We start from the raw sequence: 24,813 nt of genomic DNA, 5'->3' as shown, positions 1-24,813 counted from the left end.
TGGAAATATGAAACTTTATTATTGTGTAGCAAAAATCAAACAAACCCTAATTTTTTTAACTTAGCATAATAGATTGTCAAAATATTAATTTTTATACTGCACCCTCCTACTCTTCCTTAATTGTGATTTTATATTTTTGCAGACTTTTGGTAAGGTTACTGTATTTTTCAAGTTATTTAGGTTTAACCTTGTCAAAGTTCACTTTTCTCTCAGATAACTAACTTGCTTTGTTTAATTAAAATATAATAGTCAATATGTATATTTCATTCTAATGTTGTTTCATGTAATTTTAGGTGAAACCTCTCATGGAAGCCAGTCAAGCCACAGTTGCATACTTTGCCAGTTTTACAAATATTTTATTCAGCACTATCATCACCTTGTCAGATGGTATAATAGTCCAGAGGAGATGGCTGAACCAAAGAGAAAGTACTTTCAATCACTTGGAGTTAAAGGTCTCCTTAGAGTAATAGATGGTACAATGATACAAATCAAAGGATTTACTATGGCTGATGATTCAGCATATATTTGCAGGTAAACTCATCATTTTAATTTAATACCTGATCATTTTGATTTGATACCTGATCATTTTGATTATATTACTTTAGTTCATTAGTCAAAAAGTTTAAAGTATACACTGCTTGGCCTACTTACGCAGGCATAGTTAACATGAGAAACTTAAAAAGCTTTTCTTTCACAGATTTATTCTGTCTATGTATGTTTGCATATAATGCATGCAAGGTTCAAAAAAAATATTTCTGCTTTATTATTCTTTATAAAAAAAAAAACTATTTACTATTTCATTTTTTTTTTGGTGCTAATGCTTTTTTATGCTGTATTTTATTTCACATTATTAAGTTATTATAAAGCACTTCATGTTGTTAATAATATGTAAAAAAAAATATTTAGTTTATGAAGAGACATTTCTTCAATTTCACAAAGTGTAACATGTTTATTACAAAAATTGAAGTTTTTTTTAATATTTTAAATACCACATCATTATTCTTTAAAGTTTGAAAACATCAAGTTATTTAATGTAAGTGCTAAACTTAAAACAATATTATAATATAAGGTCATATAGTTTAAGGTGAACAGTTGTTCTAACATGATGTCAATGTTTTCCAAAAAGGTTTTAGCTGCTCTCAGGATTTTTAAACATTTTAACATTTTGAAGATTTTTAACTTCTTTTTTTTAGAAAAGGATATCCTGCTTTGAACTGTCAGGTTGTCAATGATGCTGATAGAAAGTTTAGAGATGTTGTTGCAAAGTATCCTGGATTGTGCCGTGATGTAATGTGATCTTTATTTTTTCTAATTCTGCATTAAAACGGCCATTAGAATATGATCCAAATGCAGGTTTCTCAAACCAACCAAATTCGACTTGGTATTTTAAGAAGAGCACAAATCAAAAATTAAATTTTTGCATATATAAAGAAGTGATTGGAGTCTGAGAACAAGAATACACCATAAAGTTTGCCCAGGGCAATGAGTCAATAAAATAGTATTAACATCAAGAATGACATTATGTTATTCTTTGTTTGTAAATGATTAACTATGTATATATACAGATAATGTATGAGCTTTTTCACTGCAAGAGGTGTTATTTTGTGTTACATATATTTTTAAGTTGTATACAGTTCAGCCAGTTTTGTCCATTATCCTCGAAATGTAATAAATAAATCATAGTCTTTCAAATAAGCTTGATATTTAATTCAGCTGATAAAAATAATAAATTTGTACTTGTTAAGTAAATCTCTGAAAGGTCAAAAAAGCATTACATGTATATGGTTGGTTAAGTTGTATGTTAAGCAGTAGTTAAATAAAAGTAAAGATTGCGTTTAAATTTTTAGTAAACTCCATTTGAACATATTCTTCTAAAGTTAAACGTTCAACTGAATGTATATATATATATATATATATATATATATATATATATATATATATATATATATATATATATATATATATATATATATATATATATATATATATATATATATATATATATATATATATATATATATATATATATAAACGGTAGGTCAATGCCCGCTGTTCCTTATTGAACGTTCGCATTGAACGTTCAAGAGCTGTCAAAATAACGTTTAAAGTGAACGTTAAAACAACGTTTGCTGTCTGTTTATTGAACGTTCGCATTGAACGTTCAAGAACTGTAAATCGGAGTTCACAAAAGTTGGTTCACGTAACGTTTGCAGCGAACGATAAACGAACCAAAACGAACGTTATGACAACGTTTCTTGAACGTTAATTGTTAGCTGGGCAAAGACCTCATTCTCCGTAGAAATAAGATATATGTATAGAGGCCTAGGAATAATATATATACATACATAAATACATATATATATATATATATATATATATATATATATATATATATATATATATATATATATATATATATCAACACATTTTAAAAAATAACTATAAACTTACTTTTAATCGATAAATATTGTGTATCTATTTTTCAAAACTTTCATATTTCATTTGTGATGTGATTTGTTTTTTAATCGTTCTTTTTTTAATCGTTTTTTTAAAAGTGCAATATGATTAGATAAATTTAGACTATGCGGTAATTATACGGTAATTTATTAAAAATTTTGTTACAAAAAAAAAATATTCCGTGAAAAGTGACGTAATTATTCTTCATTTTTCTTCAGCTCATTTACTATACCTTTTTGGTAAAACTGGACGTACCACCATATCTCAAATGCATTGGATACTTATTTTCTACATCTAAAAAAAGTTTCATGCTTTTATCCACTCTTGCACAATTGTTATGCTAATCTGCTGCACTATATATAATATATCATTGTTGATAATACAAGTCATGTGTGTATTCCGCCGAACACGGGTATTATATCTTCCTTCTACCATAGTTCAGTCGGTAAAGTTTCTGGAATACTTGTAGCTTCTTCTATTTCATTATTTGCTGTTTCCTCATTTGATGTAGGAGGTGTGATAACTGCTGGTGTAAATCAAGTTGCTCATGCTGGTATGCTATTGGTTGCTCATTGGTTTTAATCAGATGTTTACGATTGTGTCGATATACTCTTCCGTACTTATCTACCACGTTGTATGATCTGGGTAGTGTAAGTTTTTCTTTAACTGTCACTTTCTTCCATGTTCCATCTTTTCTCATCCGGGCGGTGTCGTTTGCTACGAGATTTGGGAGGCAACTTTGAACCGTTTGTTGTGGGACTTTTTTGTGGGAATACCAAACCACCTTGGATACATATTTAAGAGACTTTTTTAATGACTTAAAAGATTTGCAGGATAATTTTATGAATTTTAACGGAATTAATTACAAAATTAATATTTATGCTTTTATTTATGATGCGCCTGCTGGAGCTTTGCTTAAAGGAATTGTTACTCATTCTGGTTTGCATTCTTGTGAGAGATGTACAACAGTGGGCAAAAGTATTACTCACCGAGTAGTCTTTACACATTAAGAAGAAGGTGCTAGTTTAAGAACAAATGAAAAATTTAAAAATGATGATTATAAGAAAAAATATGAAAATGGAAGATCTCATCAACAAAGTAATCCAATTCTGAGAGAACTTGATACAATAAACTTTATTAACATGTTTTTATTAGATTATATGCAACTAGTGTGTTTAGGGTGTATGCGGAGATGGTTATATTTTTTATAAAAGGTTATTAAAGTTACCAATACTGGGAAAATATCCACTAATATGATAAGTCAAATTACTTTTAAACTTGTGGGTCTGAATGGAAAGCTACCAAGTGATTTTGTACGATAACCCAGAACGTTAAGTGAGCTTGATCGGTGGAAAGCAACTGAACTGCACACGTTTTTGCTTTATACTGGCATAGTTGTTCTAAAAGGAATTGTGGAAACAGCTGTTTACAAGCACTTTATTAGCTTTTCTGTTGCATTAAGGCTTTTGTGCAAAAGTAATACTCATGTTTTTAATTTGAATCTTCAAAGTGCTTGTCAACTCCTAAGTTAATTTGTAGTAAATTCCCAGGAAATTTTTGGAGAGTTGTTTTGAGTGTACAATGTTCATAGTCTCTTGCATTTATGTGATGATGTTTTTTTTCATGTTTTTCTTGACATTACATTGTCTTTTAAATTTGAGAATTACCTCCAAAAGTTAAAACAGTTAGTACGTAGCAAACACAATCCATTGGTTCAGATTTCAAAAAGATTGGATGAAATGGATGGTGTAGTTCTAGTTGACTAGTAAAATAACTACATCTAAAAAAGATAATTGCTTTTTAACTGAGAATACTGTAGTTTTCTTAATAAAACAAGTTGCTGAAGATCAGTTTCAGTGCCAATCATATCCTAAACAATGTTTGGAAAATTACTTCACTCATTTTCTTCCATCAAAAGATATTGGAATATACTTTCTTAGAAATAGCGTTCAACCTGGTCTTTGCGTTGAACATAAAGACAACCTTTTACAGAAATGTTGTTGTATGAAAGTTGAAGATGGGTTTGTTAATTCAGCATTTGTACATGAGTTGGTTTATTTGTATGAAAATATACTATTAGATTTAGCATAAGACAAAAAATATTTTTTATATTGTTTATTTTACTTGTCAGTATGTAATTATAGATTAAATAAATCCTGTCAGACTTGTTAAAGTTGCAATCATTTATCTTCCTTTTTAAAACCACACACCTGCATGGGTGTATGTTTATGGCCAATTAAACATACATCGAAACACTTCAATTTTATATAACTTTTCACTTGCAAAAGTTAACTTTTGTAAACAGTATTTTACAAATTGCAAGTTGAATAATATGACATGTATGACTTTTTTTCATGTTTATTAAAGACAAATTTTGATGACACTTTTGTATGAAATATTTGAGAATACTATTTGACAATTGTCAAATTGACAAATTGTTAATATTCATATTAACATGAATAAAATAAAACTATTTGACAATATGAATAGATATATATATTGCTTGTTTACGGAGGAGTTTATGGTTTGAATTTTATATTCGTAAATATTTTGTGTATTTAGTATTTAAATTACAGTATACTGTAAATAACTGTTTATAACACTATAGTGTTATAAACAAACACTGATAATAAGTGTCAGTCAGATTAAAAAAATATTTTTATTAATATTGTTTATATCATTTTTTTTTACTTGGAATTGTATAGTGATATATTGATATATATACTGGAATTATATATAGTTTTTGTTATGTTAAACTGCTTTAACATTACTAGAATAATATATTATGTAATGTCAAAACTTTGTCTACAAGTATATACATCTGTCAATATAGTCAAATTATGTTTTATCTTTTTTAATGCAAGTTATAAATTCCATTAATTCTTTTGATTGCGATTTTTTTTCTCAGAACTTAGTACTTCTAGATCCCCTATGTTTGAAGATATGTCTCCTTTAGCCAGGACTAGAAGACAAAGTTCTTTAGACAGGGATGTTGGACTTACTTCAACACCAATGAGGAAAAGGAGCAGTCCCAGTAAAAAAGGTAGGTAATTATAAAAGACTGGATTTTGTTATTAAGAAATTAAATTAAAAAGTTTTTGTATCATGTATAGTTTGTCCAGAATAAATCTTTTTTTTATTAAATAATAACTGTAAAACTAATGATAATTAATAATGCATGTATTACTGGATTAAAGATAATTAATAAGGGATAATTAATGGTTTCTTTTTGTGATATTTTTAATTTTGCATTTATTTTTTGAAATATTACAATTTTATTTTTAGCATCCAATTCTTCTAGATCGCCTGTGTTTGGGGATAGGTCTCCTGTCATGTGTAGAGAACTAAGTCCTCCTGCCAAGGGTATAGGACTTACTTTCCCACCAAAGGAGGCTAGGAACAGTCCCTGTGTAAGAGGTAGGAAATGATAAGTGAAGGACTGAGTTTAAGCGTAAGAAATATATGTATATATATATATATATATATATATATATATATATATATATATATATATATATATATATATATATATATATATATATATTGAATTTGAATCTGCGTAATAGGATTTCCAATATAAAAAATACATTAAGGTTAAAAGCTCAGCAGTCTTAAATTTTTTCATTACTTTTTTTTGTTAAGTTGAAACTGATGCTGAATTTAACGAGTGGTGCAATGGAACATTGGGTAGTTCAAATAGGCACAGAAAGAAAGCCAGCGATATGTCTCAAACAGGTAAATAGTGTATTTAAAGTCTATGGTCTGTGTGATCTGACATTGTTTACTTTTTACATAACAAATATACTCTCTCAATTACAACATATAGCATTATAATTAAACTTTTGCTGTAAATAAGAATTAAACTTCATTTCATAATTGAGCGATAAAAATACTGAATAATTTTCATTTTTTTAGAGATTAATTAGCACATGCTGAATTTTACATATGTAGTGATGGAAGCTCTTGATATAAAGAGCGTTCTACAAAATAGAAAACCACCTCTTAAATCAAACATGGATTTTGCAGACGATGATAAAGTTAAGGATAATCCGATATTAGGATACCTGTCTTTGAACACAAAAGAGCAGTATTTTGATTTGGAGGAAAAATTGAAAAATGACTCCTTTGTCAAAAATTGGGTAAGTTAATACAATATGTATTTTCTTATTATTTAAGTAAGTTACTATGTTAAAAATGGAATCTATTATTATGTTATTTAAATGTAGGAAGCCTTCATATGCTCTAGCCACATGCTAATTTAAATCAAATTATAACTTATAAAAATTTATTCATTTATTTATACTGCAGCTACTCCAACTAGAAAAAGATTTAGCAAATGACATAAAATTTTTTGCAAGGTTTTGAAATATAAAATAAAGATGAACATTATAAGGGCTTTTGAAGATTTTTTTGTCCGCTTCTATCTGAAGTGGTTATTTTGTTTTGTTTTTAATTGTAATCTTGGTTGTTGTTAAGTATAACAGACATCTAAAAAATCTTTATACGAAAAAAAATCTTTATATAAAATGAACATGTGAAATAATGCAGATTAAGTTTTACATTATATTATATTTTTTTATATCTTATTGGTATAGCATTATCTATATTAATATTATGTAAAATACTTTTTTCACAAAATGTTTTTATTTCCTACAGAAAATGTCGCTTTTGGAACATACAAAGGCACTCACCTTGACGACATTTGCAACAAGGACAGCAGCTAAAATGATAATGAAAGAAATTTTCTCTCAAGATATGTTAAAAACAATTTGTTATGCTGGAAATAAAACACCTGGAAAGAAGAAGGTGGTAGTCAAGAATGGGAGTGTGTACTCCACACTGATAGGCGAGTAATGACAACTATAGATTTTTATATAAAAACTTAGTCTTTACATTGAATATTACAAAATAAATTCAATCTATTTTTAGCTGTGTTAAAATATCTGGGCCACAAAGATGTTGTAAAAATTGAAAAAGGCCTGAAAGATGCCATGTTCAAGGCTAACAACAATGTTACAAAGGAGAACAGAAAAACAAAATTTGAATAACTTTTATTGATTTGAAATTAAATTTGAATTGCTCTTATAGATTTTGTTTTTTATTATTTTGTTAATTATAATATAATATAGTGATAAAAAATAAAAATACATAACAATTATATTTAACCTTATAATTTATTTAGTTATAAATACAATATATTATCTGTGTAATTATAAATATATAATTTATTATAATTTTTAAAAAAATTTATACTTCTCAACTCATTCGTTAAATGCGATGTGTTTTAATTATCATATAAGTTGTATATTGGTGTTGTTATCAAGCCTCCCAGTTTATTGGTGTTGTTATCAAGCTTCCCAGTTTACCATGCCTTAAAATGAAGAATTTCTTAAGAGTTAATGGTATTTTAAGGGCAAATTGTTTCAGACATTTTTTATCAAGGCACATTTTCTAGCTTAAATTTAGTATATAGTTATACTGTAAATTTTTAAACATTAAGGTGTGTTTGGGGATGATCCTATTATGGGATTGGTTTTGGCAAATTCATGACAGGATAGTTTCTTACAAATGTCATGACAGTGGACAGTAACCGATGAATACGGTGTATTTTTATTTATTCCTGATGATATACGCATAGCCATGATGATATTCTCTTGGCAATGGATAAATGAGATAATACATTATTTTGTTGTTTAAGTTTTTTTTTAGTTGTCATGGATGGAGCTTGGAGGGCGGTTGACTGCCCATGAGCGTCTTTTACTGGTGTTTAACACATTTATAGCAAATGTAACGTGTGCATTCATTTAAATATCAATGGCTTTGGAACTCATGGTAAACATTTTTGATAACCTGGAAAATTTGCTGAAAAGTGAGTTTGTTATAGATTTACTACAAATAATTTTGTATATACATATATATATATATATATATATATATATATATATATATATATATATATATATATATATATATATATATATATATATATATATATATATATCGTTTGATGTAGTGTTGTATTGAAATAATACAAAGCTCTTGTTCGTTGAAAAGTGCTCGATGTTTAGGAAATTTATTTTGATTATATATAAATTTCAAAACAGAGCGATTTATAATTATAATTAAAAACGGTAAAGAAAAACTTTTATTATGGAACTTTAAGTTTCATGCCTAACGGCAATCATCAGCCATATATTACAAAATTAAACGTTAAAATTACATTTATAATTACGGTGGCGTGAGTTCTAATGACTCCATGGAAACAAAATCTTAAGAGTATAATGTGACGTAAACGTAAAGTGAAGTGAAGTGAACCAGGATCAATCTTTGGTATCAAATGAGGAAATAAGGAACTTGTTCTTGTGCCTGCACTTCGAGACCATTTCACTCCTTGTATTAAGTAGGTTATTTCCTTTGTACATTAAAATTTGAAACTTCTCGTTTAAACAAAGGTTACAAACTCTTGATGCTGGGTTGTATGGTTTGCATTTTTTAATAATTTTCCATCTGATAAAAGGTGTGAAGTTTTTTTCTTTTAATTTCCATACCTCCTTTGACAGCTCTGTATCGTTCTTGTACCTAACTGCATTAAAGGATTTTAAGTGGTTAGCATACCGAGCTTTGAAAGATGTTTCGCTAAGTCCTATATACACTTTTTCTTTATATTCCGGATTGTTCGAATATACGGTGGCCTGATAAACGATGTTGTTGGAAAGGCAACGGTTGTTCATTGGACATTTCGATTTGTCAGTGCAGTTGCATTTCATTTCGTTAGTTTTTGCCTCATCTTGCAAAATGTTTTTGTTGTGAGAGTTAATAATAGATTTTATATTTGGCATGCAAGAATAACTAATTTTGATTGTGTTTCTATTAAATATTTTACGAAGCCTGTGGTTAACTGGGAAGTGGAGGTCGATGAGGTTCAAAAAACATTTACCTATTTTTGTAACAACATTTGCACTGAAAGGAGGATTATACCAAATTATCTTACGTTTATGGTTGCCGTTTGTTGATTTTATACTTGGATGGTACGCAAGTTCACAATTGTAACCCGATTTTTTCAAGGCTTCTTGATAAGGAGGAATACTTTCTTTAAAAATAGCTTCACTTGACGATGCTGCTGATAATCTTAATTCAATAGTTTTAGGAATACTTTTTATTACACTCGGTGGATGATTAGAACTAGTATTTATATAATTCAGTATATCATCTGGTTTGCGATATGGTTGAAAAGAACCATCGTTAAGATTTAGTGTTAGATCGAGATAGTTGACTATTTTCAAATTGCATTTAATAGAGATAAGAAGATTGTTATTTTTAAAAATTTTTACAAAATGTTTCTTTATTCTCTCCATTTCTTGACCACTTTTGTTCTTAAAGATAGCTAATCCATCATCTCGATATATACCGAAAGTGCTTTTTTCATAAAACTGCGAGATTTGATGCAAAATAAAAATTCCCACTAATTCGCAAATCTCCGCGCCATCATAGGCCCCCATGGTGACGTCAAATAATCCCCCCTTTTTCTTAATCCAAGCAGTTCCGTTGCTAAATAATAATGATTTCCTTGCATGGTGTATAAATCTCTTTTGTTCGCTATTTATTGTTAGATGTTGCTCTGTAAAAGTTATTGCGCTTTTTAGTAGGTTTTCATTAATTGATGGATAAAAATCATTAATATCAAAGACTAAGAACTTACAGAATTGCTTTTCATTTATGGTTTGAAACCAATGTATAACATTTTGAGTGTTTTGCCATTGGTTCAAAAGTAGTTTCTTTCTTAGCTCGGAATTGATGTTGGATAAAATAGATTTTGAAATTCTTCCAATCTCATTTTTAGCAGGATTAATAAGTCTAACAGTTGGATTATCTAGGAAGTTCTCTTTATGGTCTTTTAGGGTTATGAAACAATCTGCAGTACCGTTAATTTCGATTTTATTGTATACATCATGGTTAATTAGGATTTGTTTACCTTGTTTATTTACTTGATCTTTGAGTTTAGGGTCCGCCTTTTTATACGTGGAAGTAATTGCATTAGTAAGCAGATGATTGTATTGTTCTTTGGGTAGTTTGTACATGTTTGATGTTTTGTCGGCTAGAGTTAAAGTTTTTTTCGAGGTTCGTATAGATTTTATATCGTTTGCTATTTTTTCTTGAAAAACGTTGTTGATTTTCCGAAACTTGATAGTTTTAACAAGATTAATTAAATCATTTTCGAAAGCACACATTTCCTTAATTTGCGGAGGACATTTAGAAGAATTAATACCGTAGTTAACGTAATCGACAGAATCTTTTTCATTCGATTGTTTATTAATGAAAAAAAGCGCTTTCCACCTCATTCTTTTAATTAGTGTTTCGGTCTTTGCCAGTAATTGTAAAATATAATCTTTCTCTGATGGTATTGAGATATTTTTAATTGAGTATTGTAAGTTTAATTTCTCCATCTTGTGGACGAATTCGAGTAGAGTGCTCAACTGGTGGAGCGTTTATATCGTTTGATGTAGTGTTGTATTGAAATAATACAAAGCTCTTGTTCGTTGAAAAGTGCTCGATGTTTAGGAAATTTATTTTGATTATATATAAATTTCAAAACAGAGCGATTTATAATTATAATTAAAAACGGTAAAGAAAAACTTTTATTATGGAACTTTAAGTTTCATGCCTAACGGCAATCATCAGCCATATATTACAAAATTAAACGTTAAAATTACATTTATAATTACGGTGGCGTGAGTTCTAAGAAATGGAGAGAATAAAGAAACATTTTGTAAAAATTTTTAAAAATAACAATCTTCTTATCTCTATTAAATGCAATTTGAAAATAGTCAACTATCTCGATCTAACACTAAATCTTAACGATGGTTCTTTTCAACCATATCGCAAACCAGATGATATACTGAATTATATAAATACTAGTTCTAATCATCCACCGAGTGTAATAAAAAGTATTCCTAAAACTATTGAATTAAGATTATCAGCAGCATCGTCAAGTGAAGCTATTTTTAAAGAAAGTATTCCTCCTTATCAAGAAGCCTTGAAAAAATCGGGTTACAATTGTGAACTTGCGTACCATCCAAGTATAAAATCAACAAACGGCAACCATAAACGTAAGATAATTTGGTATAATCCTCCTTTCAGTGCAAATGTTGTTACAAAAATAGGTAAATGTTTTTTGAACCTCATCGACCTCCACTTCCCAGTTAACCACAGGCTTCGTAAAATATTTAATAGAAACACAATCAAAATTAGTTATTCTTGCATGCCAAATATAAAATCTATTATTAACTCTCACAACAAAAACATTTTGCAAGATGAGGCAAAAACTAACGAAATGAAATGCAACTGCACTGACAAATCGAAATGTCCAATGAACAACCGTTGCCTTTCCAACAACATCGTTTATCAGGCCACCGTATATTCGAACAATCCGGAATATAAAGAAAAAGTGTATATAGGACTTAGCGAAACATCTTTCAAAGCTCGGTATGCTAACCACTTAAAATCCTTTAATGCAGTTAGGTACAAGAACGATACAGAGCTGTCAAAGGAGGTATGGAAATTAAAAGAAAAAAACTTCACACCTTTTATCAGATGGAAAATTATTAAAAAATGCAAACCATACAACCCAGCATCAAGAGTTTGTAACCTTTGTTTAAACGAGAAGTTTCAAATTTTAATGTACAAAGGAAATAACCTACTTAATACAAGGAGTGAAATGGTCTCGAAGTGCAGGCACAAGAACAAGTTCCTTATTTCCTCATTTGATACCAAAGATTGATCCTGGTTCACTTCACTTCACTTTACGTTTACGTCACATTATACTCTTAAGATTTTGTTTCCATGGAGTCATTAGAACTCACGCCACCGTAATTATAAATGTAATTTTAACGTTTAATTTTGTAATATATGGCTGATGATTGCCGTTAGGCATGAAACTTAAAGTTCCATAATAAAAGTTTTTCTTTACCGTTTTTAATTATAATTATATATATATATATATATATATATATATATATATATATATATATATATATATATATATATATATATATATATATATATATATTAGACATGTCCAAAAAACAACTTTTTTTAAAAATGTCTGAGCACAGCCGCTAAATGTGTTCTTTGTAATAAATTAATACTAAATTTAAAAAATTTTTGAATAAAAAAAATTTTTAGGGGTTGCTCAAGACCCTTAAACATCAGACAAGTCCCTAATATTTTGAAAAAAAAAGTTTTTTAAAACCATATCATGTTGGGTCTCAAAAGAAGTGAAATTTTATAAAAATTTCAAAAATATTAACTATTTTATATAAAAATTACCAGTTCAAATTTTATGAATTAAAAACTATCGTTTTTTAACAAAAAATAAAAAAGTGCATATTTTTAAAGTTTTTTTTAATAAACTTTTTAATTTGTGTTTTTTATAAACTTTTTTTATTATTTTTGAAATTTTTATAAAATTTCACTTCTTTTGAGACCCAACATGATATGGTTTTAAAAAACTTTTTTTTTCAAAATATTAGGGACTCGTCTGATGTTTAAGGGTCTTGAGCGACCCCTAAAAATTTTTTTTATTCAAAAATTTTTTAAATTTAGTATTAATTTATTACATAGAACACATTTAGCAGCTGTGCTCAGACATTTTTTAAAAAAGTTGTTTTTTGGACATGTCTAATATATATATATATATATATATATATATATATATATATATATATATATATATATATATATATATATATATATATATATATATATATACAGGGTGGTGCAAAAAAAAAGCCACATTAGTTTTTTTAATAAAAACAGCAACAAAAAATGAGTAAGACTCGTATAATAAAAGTATTATAGGACAATTTTGATAAAAATGTTTATAACATCATTGTATATTACATATAATAAAAAGAAATTAGGATTTGTAAAGCATTTTTTAGGTTTCAGCTGTTTTAGTACTTAATTGGCCATCCTTTGTTTTTTATGACTTCTGCGCATCTGGAAGGCATACTATCTACAAGTCTTTTTAATAAATCGTTTGGCAAAGCATTCCAACCATCAAGAAGAATTTGGAACAAATCATCTTCATTTGTTGCTCTACGATCTTTCAATTTTCTATCCAATATAGACCAAAGGTTTTCTATTGGATTTAAATCAGGAGACTGTGCTGGCCAAGACATAACTGGTATTAATTTAGATTCTAGATATCTTTTATTCAACCGTGCTGTATGTTTAGGATCGTTATCATGTTGAAAGATGTAGTCACTATTAGGAAAAAGTTCTTTTATACTTGGTCCAAGCTGATTAACTAAGATTTTATGATACATATGCTGGTCCATGATGCCCTTCACCCGGTAAAGTTTTCCAACTTTGTGTGCACTAAAACAACCCCAAACATTAATCTTTCTGTCATGTTTAATTGTTGCCTTGCATGTTTGGGGGTTGAATTTTTCCCCAATTAATTTCCAACAGTGAGATCGACCATTATAAAACAAAACAAAAGGAGACTCGTCGCTCCAAATAACTTTAGCCCATTGTTCACATGTCCAATCTTTGTGCTCAATGCACCACTTTAATCGTTTTTTTCGATTGATTTCACTAACAAAGGGTTTTTTAATTTGCTTTCCAGAAAAAAAACAACCCGATGCTTTTATTCTGCGAGATATTGTCCACTTTGAGATATTAGTAAGGTTCAAATCTAGTTTTATCTCAGAACATGTGATTTTACGATTTTTTTTGACAGCGTTAAGAATGTAGCGATCTTCTTTTTTTGAAGTTTTAGGCTTTCTCCCAGATCCAGCAGACCTTTCAGTTTCACCAGTGTGTTTATACTTCTTTACCAATCTACTAATAGTTGAGTTTTCTCGTTTAAAACGCTTTCCAATGCTTCTATGAGACTCTCCTTGGTCAGCAGCTTCAATAATTCGTCCAATTTCTACATCCGTTAGATGTTTTCTAAAATATTAAATGTGTCCATATTAATCTTTTTCTTAAAGATTTTATTTATGTAAATATTAGTTTATATATAAACATACCTTTTCAGTCCTAAATTTTTCACTGACACATGCAATTTTTTTTGTTTTGCTTGATTATACATTTTATACTTAAAATGAAGAAAAAATATTAGTGTGGCTTTTTTTTTGCACCCCACTGTATATATATATATATATATATATATATATATATATATATATATATATATATATATATAACGTTAGACAATATTGTTTTATCCTTAAAGAATCTGCAGTAGTCTATTGTTTTTTATAAGACCAAATTTCAGCAATAAAAATAGAAAACTGTTTTAAAGCAATTAAAAGATTGCTCAAACAGTTGCTCTACATCTTAGTGCACCAGCAATATGGGCCTCAGGGGAATGTTGAAAAATATTATCCCATATCAAAAAGTATTATTTGGCCCAGGGATTATTCCCCCATCCACCCTAGCCCCTCTCATTGGCCATGATTGTATATAACATTCTCTTATACCTGTGAATTTAAGCATAACTATCATGTTTTTATATTTAATAATAGAGTTAAGTTTATTCTAAAAAAATAGTGACTATTTTAACATAATGTATTTATAGCTTAAACTATTCAAATTTTCTCAGGCAACCAAGACAAAAAAGATAGCACGATTGGCGATTAGAGATAGCAAAGTAGCACGATTTGCTAATAAGCGATCTCTGGCTCTAATGATTTGCTGCAATAAGACAGAAGTTTCGATGGAGGAAGATAAGAAAGAAGACAGTGAAGAAAGTAGTGAGGAAGAAAATAATAACGAACCTAAAAAATAAAGCGGAAGATTATGTTTTAAGTAAATATTGATACCATGTAATAATATTAATACTATGTAAATGATAATGGTAATTTTTATTATATTTTATTAATAAAATAAAAATTTATAAAAAGATCACGCTCTATTACTCTATTTTAAATATAAAAATTGAATCTTCTTCAATTAAGTGAAGAAGATTCAATTTTTCTCATAGTACCTATATGGTTTAATAAACCATATAGGTACTATGAGATGTCTCGTTAAAGACCTCTTCAAGGAACTCCTGAATGAGCTATGTGAAAACCAAATGAAGAGCTCAGTAAGAAGAGCTCTTGGCGGACTGTCTCCTTTAAGACCTCTTAAAGAAGCTCTTGGATGAGCTGCTGGGTTACTATAAAAAGAGCTCTTTGAAGAGCTCTTTTTTCTCAGTGAGTTCATATTTGTGTCATTTTATGTACCTGTTTGTTAAAACATAAAAAATATTTTGTTTTTCTTTTTAGTTCAATAAGAAGACCATAAATGAAGAAGGTTTGACAAAAAAGTGCATGGTTCCCTTGCATTTCCCTTTGCCTTGGGTTGATGGAAATCAAAAGATAGTGTACTGGCCTACAAAAGGAAAGAAGCCAATACATTATTTTACAAGTAAATTGGCGACGCCAGATATGAGCTGGCAGGAGTTTGATCTGCTGAAAATATGCCTTGAAAAAGGCACAAAGGATATGTGCAACGATTGCATGAATATTTATTCTGAATATTTGTGTAGTGATGTCCCTGAAGGCAAGTTTCTTTTAGCACTCAATTCTAGATTTGAATTTAATTTTCTTCCTGGAAAGGCTTTCTAATTTGAGTAAAGATTCCTGACATAACTAAGTCTTGTCAAAAAGTATTTAATATAACTTAATATAAAAATATTTAAAAACACAAATAGGCTTTCTGATAAGACAGTTGATTTTGAAAAAGAACTAACAATATACTTTCACTATGATAATAACAATTCTTACAGTTAATGCTACTGTTTAATGTAAATTGATAAACGGTGAAGAAAAAAACTTATAATTTTTAAATTATCACCTACCAGTCTGGCAAGGCCACTTTTGATAATTGATAGACTGTTTTCTTCATTTTTACTTGTCTAACTGATTTCAATTCAGAAGAATATATATATATATATATATATATTGTGTTGATGTTGATATATTGTGTTGATGTTTAGTGATCCTAGTAAATTTTAAATTGATATTTTTTCAGATGATTTTGAATTCAATATTGAGAAGCATATTCGGGAAAAACACCCAGAGATTATGATTAAAAAAAAACTTTCCATATTGGATGTAGATGATACTAGCATTACTGTTCTTTGTCCGTCACCAAGAAAATCACTGTCCCAACAAATTCAAAAATTACCAACTGATACTTCAAATCTTTAATCAAATGCTGCCTTTGTTAATTAGCACAATATTCTTCAAGTAGCTTAACTTATCAGTCAGAATCTTCAACATTGATCTCATCACAGCATGAACAGTCAATGGGAAACTTAAGTTTGTTGTCAAGAGAAATACCGAAATGTTCAGAACAACCTAAAAGATCACCAAGGATAAACACAATGTCATTTAGACCGCCCCCTAGTCAACAGGACGTCGATGGTTTGCAGAGAAATACAAACTATCTTCTTGGAAACTATGGTGAACTTCCAGTTACATTCAAGACAATGGATCTCAGGCGTAAGTATTCCTTTTTCTTACTAACAAAATTTTGCTTGACATAACTATTCCTTTATTAGTTCTGTAAAAGACTCTAATGATCCATGAGCCAATCACCCTAAGTAATATATATTACTAGTGGCAATATGAAGAAAATCTACAAGATTTTCTTCCGTTAAAAACTGTTTTAAAAGGCTGTAGTATATCAAAAAATGAGTTACACACCATATGAGTATTTTTGTTACCACTTTTTGTTTACTCTCCCAAAGATTGAATACAGGGCAGTTAAATTGGTTCGTCTCATGTTACAAATTGCATTGATCATAAAATGTTGCCTTAATGTAATTGTTTTCAAAGGAATAATATTGTTTTTGATTTTTTCAAGACGTTTCATAGATATAGGAGAACTTATTTTCCTATTTAGAATTGTTGAAATATCAGTAACGTTAGGCGAAGCAGCTTCCTCGGCTAACATAGAAGCTTGGTGGAATTTATCACTTTGCATAAATGCAACATTTAAACTTTCATTAGTAATACCAACCTTCTTACCAGCTTTTTGTATCAATTCTGGCGTAGCCCACTTGTCCCACATACTTGAAAGAGACAACATAAAGGCTTCTCTATTAATTGTTTGATGCTGATTGAACAGATTATCTTTTGCATTAGCATAGTTTTCATGAAGTGCCTTGTTAATTTGATCAAGTAGTTGTGTAACCCCAGTAGTGTCTTAAGGTGATATATATAAATGTATTTCTTTTTCTCTAAGAAATTGAAGTAAGGTATAATGGAAGCAAGAACTGTGACCATCGCTCAGTACAACAACAGGGCGAAGTATTTTTTTTGCAATCAAGTGTCTGTCGAATAATTTATAAAATGCAAGTATGGGTTTGTGATCTTGCGATCCATTCTCTGTTATCAAAACTAATAAGTTAGGAACAATTTAGCACTCAGCGGAGCATAGCACTCAGCGGAGCCATCTGACTAGTAATTACTTGAGTACCAAATATTACATGGCAGATGCATTTTTCACCAAAATAATAATTTTTGTTAGCATGATCTCGAATTTTTAACACATCCATAATGAGATTTGTTAGTTTCTGTTCATAGCTTCATAAGCACGATTTTTACACTGTACATACTCAACTATAGTATCTTTTTGTCAGCTGTTAGAATTATTAGATGTTTTTTCTCATTTCATGTAAGAACTAGATTATCTAATCGCTTATCAATCACAGTTTTTCTTTTTATTAATGGAAAATGCCCTGTTGATATTGCAGCATACCCTTGTTTTCCATTAATTCTGCACCACTCTACAGCTTGGTTTATCTGTTTGTATCTTTTATCTCGGTTAAACTGCTTTACAGCAGCTTCAGATTTATTCCTTGGCTTTTTTATTATAGAATTTTCATTTGCTGTTTCTCTTAAGCTAAATGTTCATTTTTATTTTTATCTATGATAATAAACATTTTAAACTATTAAAACAATTACTCTACAAGCACTCTAATGTAAAAATGCAGCACATAAACAATTGTATTTTTAAGTCTTTTTTTTTCAATTTCCACTAAAATAAGTAGCTGTTAATTGAAATCGTAAGATATAAGAATTGTTACTATGTCAAAATAAACTTTAAGATATAAAAAGAAGAAAAAAGTATAAAAATAATGAAGTAATTTAAGAAAATGATGTTTTTGATGCTTATTAAGAGATGAAGTATTTGGGTCAAAATACATGATTTTTCAAATTATTTTGAAAAATAATAAAGTAATTCCAGATTTCCTTACATTATAAGATACATATATCTAGCAGATAATACTATACAAAATATCTCCACGATTGAAATAATCGTTAAGGAGATATCAACAAAAATAAGATTGTCTTTTTAAGGGCACCCAGCCAAAAATAGACAATTTTTAAGTACAAATAAAATAGTAAAAATAAAATTAAATAATGTTTTTAACCCTTAGGAAGAAATTATATGACTCTAGACAAAATAAAAATATAAAAATTTCAAAAAAAATACTGCGACCAAATTTTTAAAAGCATATTTAAATTTGTTGTCTTTTTAAGGGCACTATACCTGTACATAATTGTTTTAAAAATGTGTTTAAATATGTATATAAGGTATATATTTAACCTTATATATTTATTTAAACACATTTATTGTGTTTATAGTTGGTACATGTTTATATTATGTTATTTCCGTGTTTTCAAAGTCTACCTGAAAATCTACCTGAAAATTTATAGAAGGAGCAGAACAAATGGCTTTAGATCGTGCAGCTCAATGTGATACGCACCTATCGGCATGGTTTAAGTTAAATACTGAAAATGAAACAGCACATTGCTATTCTTATGTAGACATTCCTAATCACTTTATATTTGATGATAAACATTTAAAATGGAAGGTTAGACAAAGGGGTGGTAATAAGGTGATAGTAAGAATGTATAAAGTTAATCCTGTTATGTTGGGGTTATTCATGATTGAGGAATACTTATATAGCATATATAACATATTTCTTAACATAAAGAAGCGGCCATATTAACACGCGTACTATTACAGAATTTAATAAAAACTTTATGGTCCGTAATTACAATGATAAATGTAACGGCCGTGTTAGATGGCATCACTCTAACACCCCCACATGATGTCATAATCTAAATTTACGAAAAAGTCAAGTTCCAAATGTAATATCTCAAAATGTTTTCATAGAGTCCTTTTTAAATGGTTTCGTAAAAATATCCGCAAAGTTTTCGTTTTATGGAACATATTCCAAAGTTATCTTTCCATTATGAAGATACCCTCTCATAAAATGATATCTTATATCGATGTGTTTTGAACGTGAATGTTTCACTGGATTCTTTGATAAAGCAATTGAACCTTGGTTATCGCTTTTGACATTCACTGGTTCAGTAATTTTTACAGATAAATCCTTCAGGAATTGGGTAAGATATGCTACCTCTTGACATGTGGCAGATATTGCCATATACTCAGCTTCTCGTGTTGACAGAGCAACAGAGGCTTGTTTCTTAGATTTCCATGCTATGATTGGTCCACTCTGATAAAGACTTAAACAATAACCAGTAATACTTCTTCGATCATCGCAGGATGCTCCCCAATCAGCATCACAAAATGCGTTCAAACTAATACTTTGTTGTGTTTTTCTAAAAGTTAAGGAATAGTCCAGAGTACATTTTATATATTGAAAAACATGTTTAAGTATTGTCCAATCTCTGTTATTTGGTTTTGACAAATTTTTTGATAATTTTGTGACAACAAAACTAATGTCAGGGCGAGTACATATTATTGCATAAACTAAACTTCCTACCATTTCATGATAAAGTTTGTCTGTATTTATTTCGTTTTGCAGCTCTTCATCATATAATTTTAGCTTCGTTTCACATGGTGTTTTTCTAGGTTTACAATCTCCCATTCCATATCGATGTAATACATTATTGAGGTAAACCTTTTGGTTCATAATTATTTTGTCTAAACTTTGAACAAAAGTTATTCCAAGAAAATTTGATATTTTTCCTAAATCTTTTATTTTAAATTTTTGATTAAGTCTTTCTTTAAAATAGTTCATGTCTTTAGTGGAACTAGTGGCTATAATAATATCATCAACCCAAATTAAAATAATAACTTTTGAATCATTTTTATTGTATATAAAAACGCATGGATCGAATTCAGATTGAGTAAAACTCATTTCAATAAGACAATCTTTTAAAAATTTGTTCCAGTTTCTCCCACTTTGTTTAAGACCATAGAGCGACTTATTCAACTTCCAATTTAATTCACTATTAGCATGTTCATAGCCAGATGGTTGTGAGACATAAATTTCACATTCTATTGGAGCATGTAAATATGCACTTTTTGCATCCATTTGGTGTACGATTAGATTTTCATGTACAAATAGATTCATAATTATCCTTAACAATTCAATTCTAGCTGTGGGTGAAAATGTTTCAGAGTAATCTACTCCTTTAATTTGAGTGAAACCTTTTGCTACATATCGAGTTTTATATATTGGATTATCTGGTTCACCTTTCACTGAGTAAATCCATCTACCTCCTATTAGATTTTTACCATTTGGCAAGGTAGAAAGGGTGTACGTATCATTTTTATTTAAAGATTTTATTTCTTCATCCATTGCTTTCTTCCACTTACAGGCTTCTTCGCTTTGGATAGCATCACTGTAAGAAGTGGGTACTTTTACACAATAGCAGTAGTCAATATATTTTATGTAATCATTATTTTCAGAATTGTCAATAATGTAATCATCTAAATGTTTTGGTGGTCTTCTAGTTCTTTCTGGGTTCCTACGATTTTTAGTATGTTGTAGCTTGGTAAGTTGATGCTGATATTTTTGGTGTGAGTTTTCGATTTCATCTTCATCTATATCATTAGGAGTTATAATTCTAAAATTTTCAGTAAACTTTACTAATCTATGTTTCAGAACATGATTTGTTTCAGAGTAGTAAACTAAATATGAAGTGCTTTCTCTGTCATATCCGATGAAATATCCAATTTTATTACGTGGATCCAACTTTTTACTATCATTTTCATAGGGGCAACATATTGTTCCAAAAACATGTAATTTGGAAAGGTTTGGCTTTTTCTTTGTGATAGTTCCATATGGAGTGTTTTCAAGTCTACTACTAGTCTATTAGTTGACACATTTAAAAGCAAAAAAATATTAAGAGCACAGTTGGATTTTTATAGGTATGTTATGGAAGTTAAATGTGAACCTAAATATTTTTAAAAAGCTAAAATGCATGGTAGTAAGCGAATAAACTTAACAAACTATGAGTTGTTCAGTAATTTACAATCAGTTATTAGAACAAGGACTTTTCCAGAGCCCATTGAGAGAAGAGTTATTCTTATTGAAATAAAAGAACGAGATATTTTGATTGCAAAAGAGAAAGAAGAGTTAAGTGAAAAAATAAAGAATGCAAGACTGTCTCGATTAGCAAATCAACAAAAAACAAACATCTTGGCTGTCATTCTAAATGATGTTAATTACACAGGCCTGCAATGGTTTTCCTCTTTAAAATCTGAGTAACGTTTTTTATAGTTTCTCATGTGCTGATTACGAGAAAAATAATAAAAAAAATCCATCACGTCAGGATTTTTTGATATGGAATATTTAAGATTTTGCTTTAAAATGTTTGAGCGCCTACCTTTTGAAATGTCTAAAACGTTATTAATTTACTTCAGCTCAATTTTTATTTCATATAATTAGTGTAAGGGAACATAGAAATTAACGCCAATTAGTAATTTGTTAATGACTACATAATAAGTATTAGTAATTCACATTGAACATGTCAAAAACGGGTCGTTTTGGCTTAATTTAGTAAAGAGCTCATTATTACATAATGATTTGGTAATATTAACTAATTGTTGTGAATATTATTAGCAAAGGGTGTAATTAAGATAAACCAAAGGATTTTTGTATAAGTACCCGCACTGATTAAGAAATTTAACAGTTGAAGTGCGCATCTTGCAACATAAACTTTAAAATGGCATCGCGAAGTTGTTTAAACTCTCCTAATTCTTTCTGTTATATTTGCGGGAAATTTATGGTGATAAAACAACGAAACAGTATTAGAGACTTTGTAAAAAATATTTATAAAAGTTATTTTGGACTTGTTTTAAGTAACCAAGACAAAACTTGGGCACCTCATAAAATTTGTACGACTTGTTTATTAGAACTTCGCAAGTGGTCAAAAGGACAGAAAAATAGCTTCAAAATTGTTTCGCCTGTGCTATGGAGAGAGCCTAACGACCATGTTAAAGATTGCTACTTTTGTTGTTGTGACATAACTGGATACAATTCAAAAAATAAAAGGGACATAAACTATCCAAATGTGTCATCAGTTACGCCTGCAATATTTGGCGATACAAAAATGGTGCAGCCCCCGGTTCCAGCTCTACAAATTGAAAATTCTGACTGTGATATAGAGGAAGAGGATGTACACCAATCTGATCCTGAATTTCATGGAGATTCTGACGCTTGTCAGCTCTTTTCACAGTCACATTTAAACGACTTGACAAGAGATTTGAATCTTCCCAAAGATGCAGCGGAACTCCTCGGATCACAATTAAAAGAAAGAAATATGCTGGCACCTGATACTTCATTTTCATGGTACCGTCACAGAGAAAAAGATTTTCTTCCATTCTTCGCTGAAGATTAAGATTTAGTGTTCTGTAAAGATATTCCAGGCTTGACAAAAATGTACGACATTGAATACGATCCTAACGAGTGGAGATTGTTTATTGACTCCTCAAAAAGAAGTTTGAAAGCAGTTCTTCTGCATAATGGGAATACATATGCCTCGTTACCTGTTGCAAATTCTGTCCATTTAAAGGAATGTTATGAAAATTTGGAAAAGCTTTTGACTAATATAGCTTATGAGCAACACGGTTGGATGTTGTGTGGAGATTTGAAAATAATAAGCATGCTACTAGGCCAACAAGGTGGTTATACAAAATACCCGTGCTTTCTTTGCGAGTGGGATAGCCAGGATAAACAACATCATTGAACCAAAAAGGAATGGACTCCAAGAACTGAACTAACCCCAGGATTCAAAAACGTACTTAAACAGAGTTTGGTTCCCAGAGAAAAAGTTTTACTGCCACCATTGTACATCATATTGGGTATAATGAAGCAATTTGTGAAGGCTTTAAATAAAGAGGGGGAAGGCTTCAAATATCTGCATTCAGTTTTTCCATCTTTATCAGAAGCTAAGATAAAAGAAGGAATTTTCGTCGGCCCTGATATTAGGAAATTAATGTCGGATGAAAAGTTTGATGAAAAACTTAATGATATCGAGTTGCAAGCATGGCAGTCATTTAAGGAAGTGGTGACAAAATTTTTGGGGAACAATAAAAGCTCCGAATATAAAGAAATAGTGGCCAAAATGATTTCCAATTTGGGTGTAATGGGTTGTAATATGAGCATTAAACTTCATTTCTTAAATTCTCATATTGATTACTTCCCAGAAAATCTAGGAGCCGTTAGCGAAGAACAAGGCGAAGATTTCACCAAGATTTGAAAGAGCTTGAAGTCCTGTATCAAGGAAGATGGAATACCAACATGATGGCGGGCTATTGTTGGTTATTGAAGCGCGACAATCCAAACCGGAAATTTAAGCAAAAATCGCACAACCGAAGCTTCCAGGAGAAAAGGACCAGGTTCCACAAATGAAATTTAAATGTTATTTAGACTAGTGTTAAGTTGTTATTATATTTTAGTAGTTTTTTAAGTTAAAAATAATATTCTGTTTTAAATATATATTTTTTGATGTGAAATCTTCTGTTTTTTTGCTATTTTCTATCTGTGCCTTTTTTGAAAAATCTGGAGGTGATAGAGAAAAACTAAGTACATATTCGTAATCAGCGCACCAAAATACCCTAGAATCAGCTATCAAATTCCAGAGAGGAAGTTATGACTCTCATTTTGCAGGCCTGTGTTATCTTGTTGGGAAATTTACTCAACATAAAATAATGAAAATCGACACTAAAAAATACTTTTGGTGTACAGGTGAAGTTTTTCGAGTAAACAAGTCAACTCCTAACTTAAAAAAAACTTTGTTTGATGTGGTCTATGAGACTGAGGAAAATCAAGTATGGACTTTTCCATTGCTTGTTGACCTTGAAAAAGGAAAGGTTATACTTTTGTAAAAAGCCTATTTTACAATTTATTTGAAATAATTACTAGTTATATATATTATTAGTAATATTTTATTAGAAATATATTACATATATTAAAAATTATATATTATTATTATAAATTAGTCGTATATATTAATCAATAATATATATATATCTATAACGTTTATAGTTGTTATAACTTATCGTATATAGTTATTATATATCATTAGT

At 29.3% G+C, this 24,813-nt stretch overlaps 2 protein-coding genes and 1 pseudogene across 3 annotated transcripts; all 3 read left to right on the top strand.

The window, feature by feature from the left end:
- Positions 1–2,906: 2,906 nt before the first annotated feature.
- Positions 2,907–4,410, top strand: LOC149890254 (uncharacterized; annotated as a pseudogene).
- Positions 4,411–5,193: 783 nt separating this feature from the next.
- Positions 5,194–6,523, top strand: LOC149890253 (uncharacterized). The gene is made up of 4 exons (XM_090086295.1): positions 5,194–5,500; positions 5,743–5,874; positions 6,100–6,192; positions 6,373–6,523. Exons 1-4 carry the CDS (start codon positions 5,389–5,391, stop codon positions 6,381–6,383), a joined length of 348 nt encoding a protein of 115 aa, XP_089942421.1. The 5' UTR covers positions 5,194–5,388; the 3' UTR covers positions 6,384–6,523.
- LOC149890252 (uncharacterized) lies at positions 6,373–24,611 on the top strand. 2 transcript variants are annotated; one of them, XM_090086292.1, is made up of 7 exons: positions 6,373–6,596; positions 7,114–7,303; positions 7,387–8,326; positions 15,068–15,273; positions 15,735–16,011; positions 16,483–16,955; positions 17,359–18,584. In XM_090086292.1, the coding sequence occupies exons 1-3, from the start codon at positions 6,387–6,389 to the stop codon at positions 7,503–7,505; spliced, it is 519 nt and encodes a 172-aa protein (XP_089942418.1). In that variant the 5' UTR covers positions 6,373–6,386; the 3' UTR covers positions 7,506–8,326; positions 15,068–15,273; positions 15,735–16,011; positions 16,483–16,955; positions 17,359–18,584. The 2 variants fall into 2 exon arrangements, with proteins under 2 accessions (XP_089942418.1, XP_089942419.1); XM_090086293.1 differs by lacking the exons at positions 6,373–6,596; positions 17,359–18,584 and adding an exon at positions 22,639–24,611 and having other exon boundaries at positions 6,913–8,326.
- The last annotated feature ends 202 nt before the right edge of the window (positions 24,612–24,813 follow it).

Source organism: Hydra viridissima, unplaced genomic scaffold (assembly GCF_058129835.1).
Source record: "Hydra viridissima isolate aposymbiotic clone 2 unplaced genomic scaffold, HvirCarnegie_v1 scaffold_4, whole genome shotgun sequence".
NCBI lineage: Eukaryota > Metazoa > Cnidaria > Hydrozoa > Anthoathecata > Hydridae > Hydra > Hydra viridissima.
Note: the sequence above shows the minus strand (reverse complement) of the source record. Positions and strands in the feature narration are given on the sequence as shown.

Excerpts from the sequence above, each read along its gene's own strand:
- LOC149890253 (XM_090086295.1), top strand. The coding sequence starts at position 5,389 with ATGTTTGAAGATATGTCTCCTTTAGCCAGGACTAGAAGACAAAGTTCT. Across the intron at positions 5,501-5,742 it reads GAGCAGTCCCAGTAAAAAAG|CATCCAATTCTTCTAGATCG; the intron begins GTAGGTAATTAT and ends TTTTATTTTTAG. Across the intron at positions 5,875-6,099 it reads GAACAGTCCCTGTGTAAGAG|TTGAAACTGATGCTGAATTT; the intron begins GTAGGAAATGAT and ends TTTTTTGTTAAG.
- LOC149890252 (XM_090086293.1), top strand. The coding sequence starts at position 16,760 with ATGGGAAACTTAAGTTTGTTGTCAAGAGAAATACCGAAATGTTCAGAA. Across the intron at positions 16,956-22,638 it reads CAAGACAATGGATCTCAGGC|AACTTCGCAAGTGGTCAAAA; the intron begins GTAAGTATTCCT and ends CTTGTTTATTAG.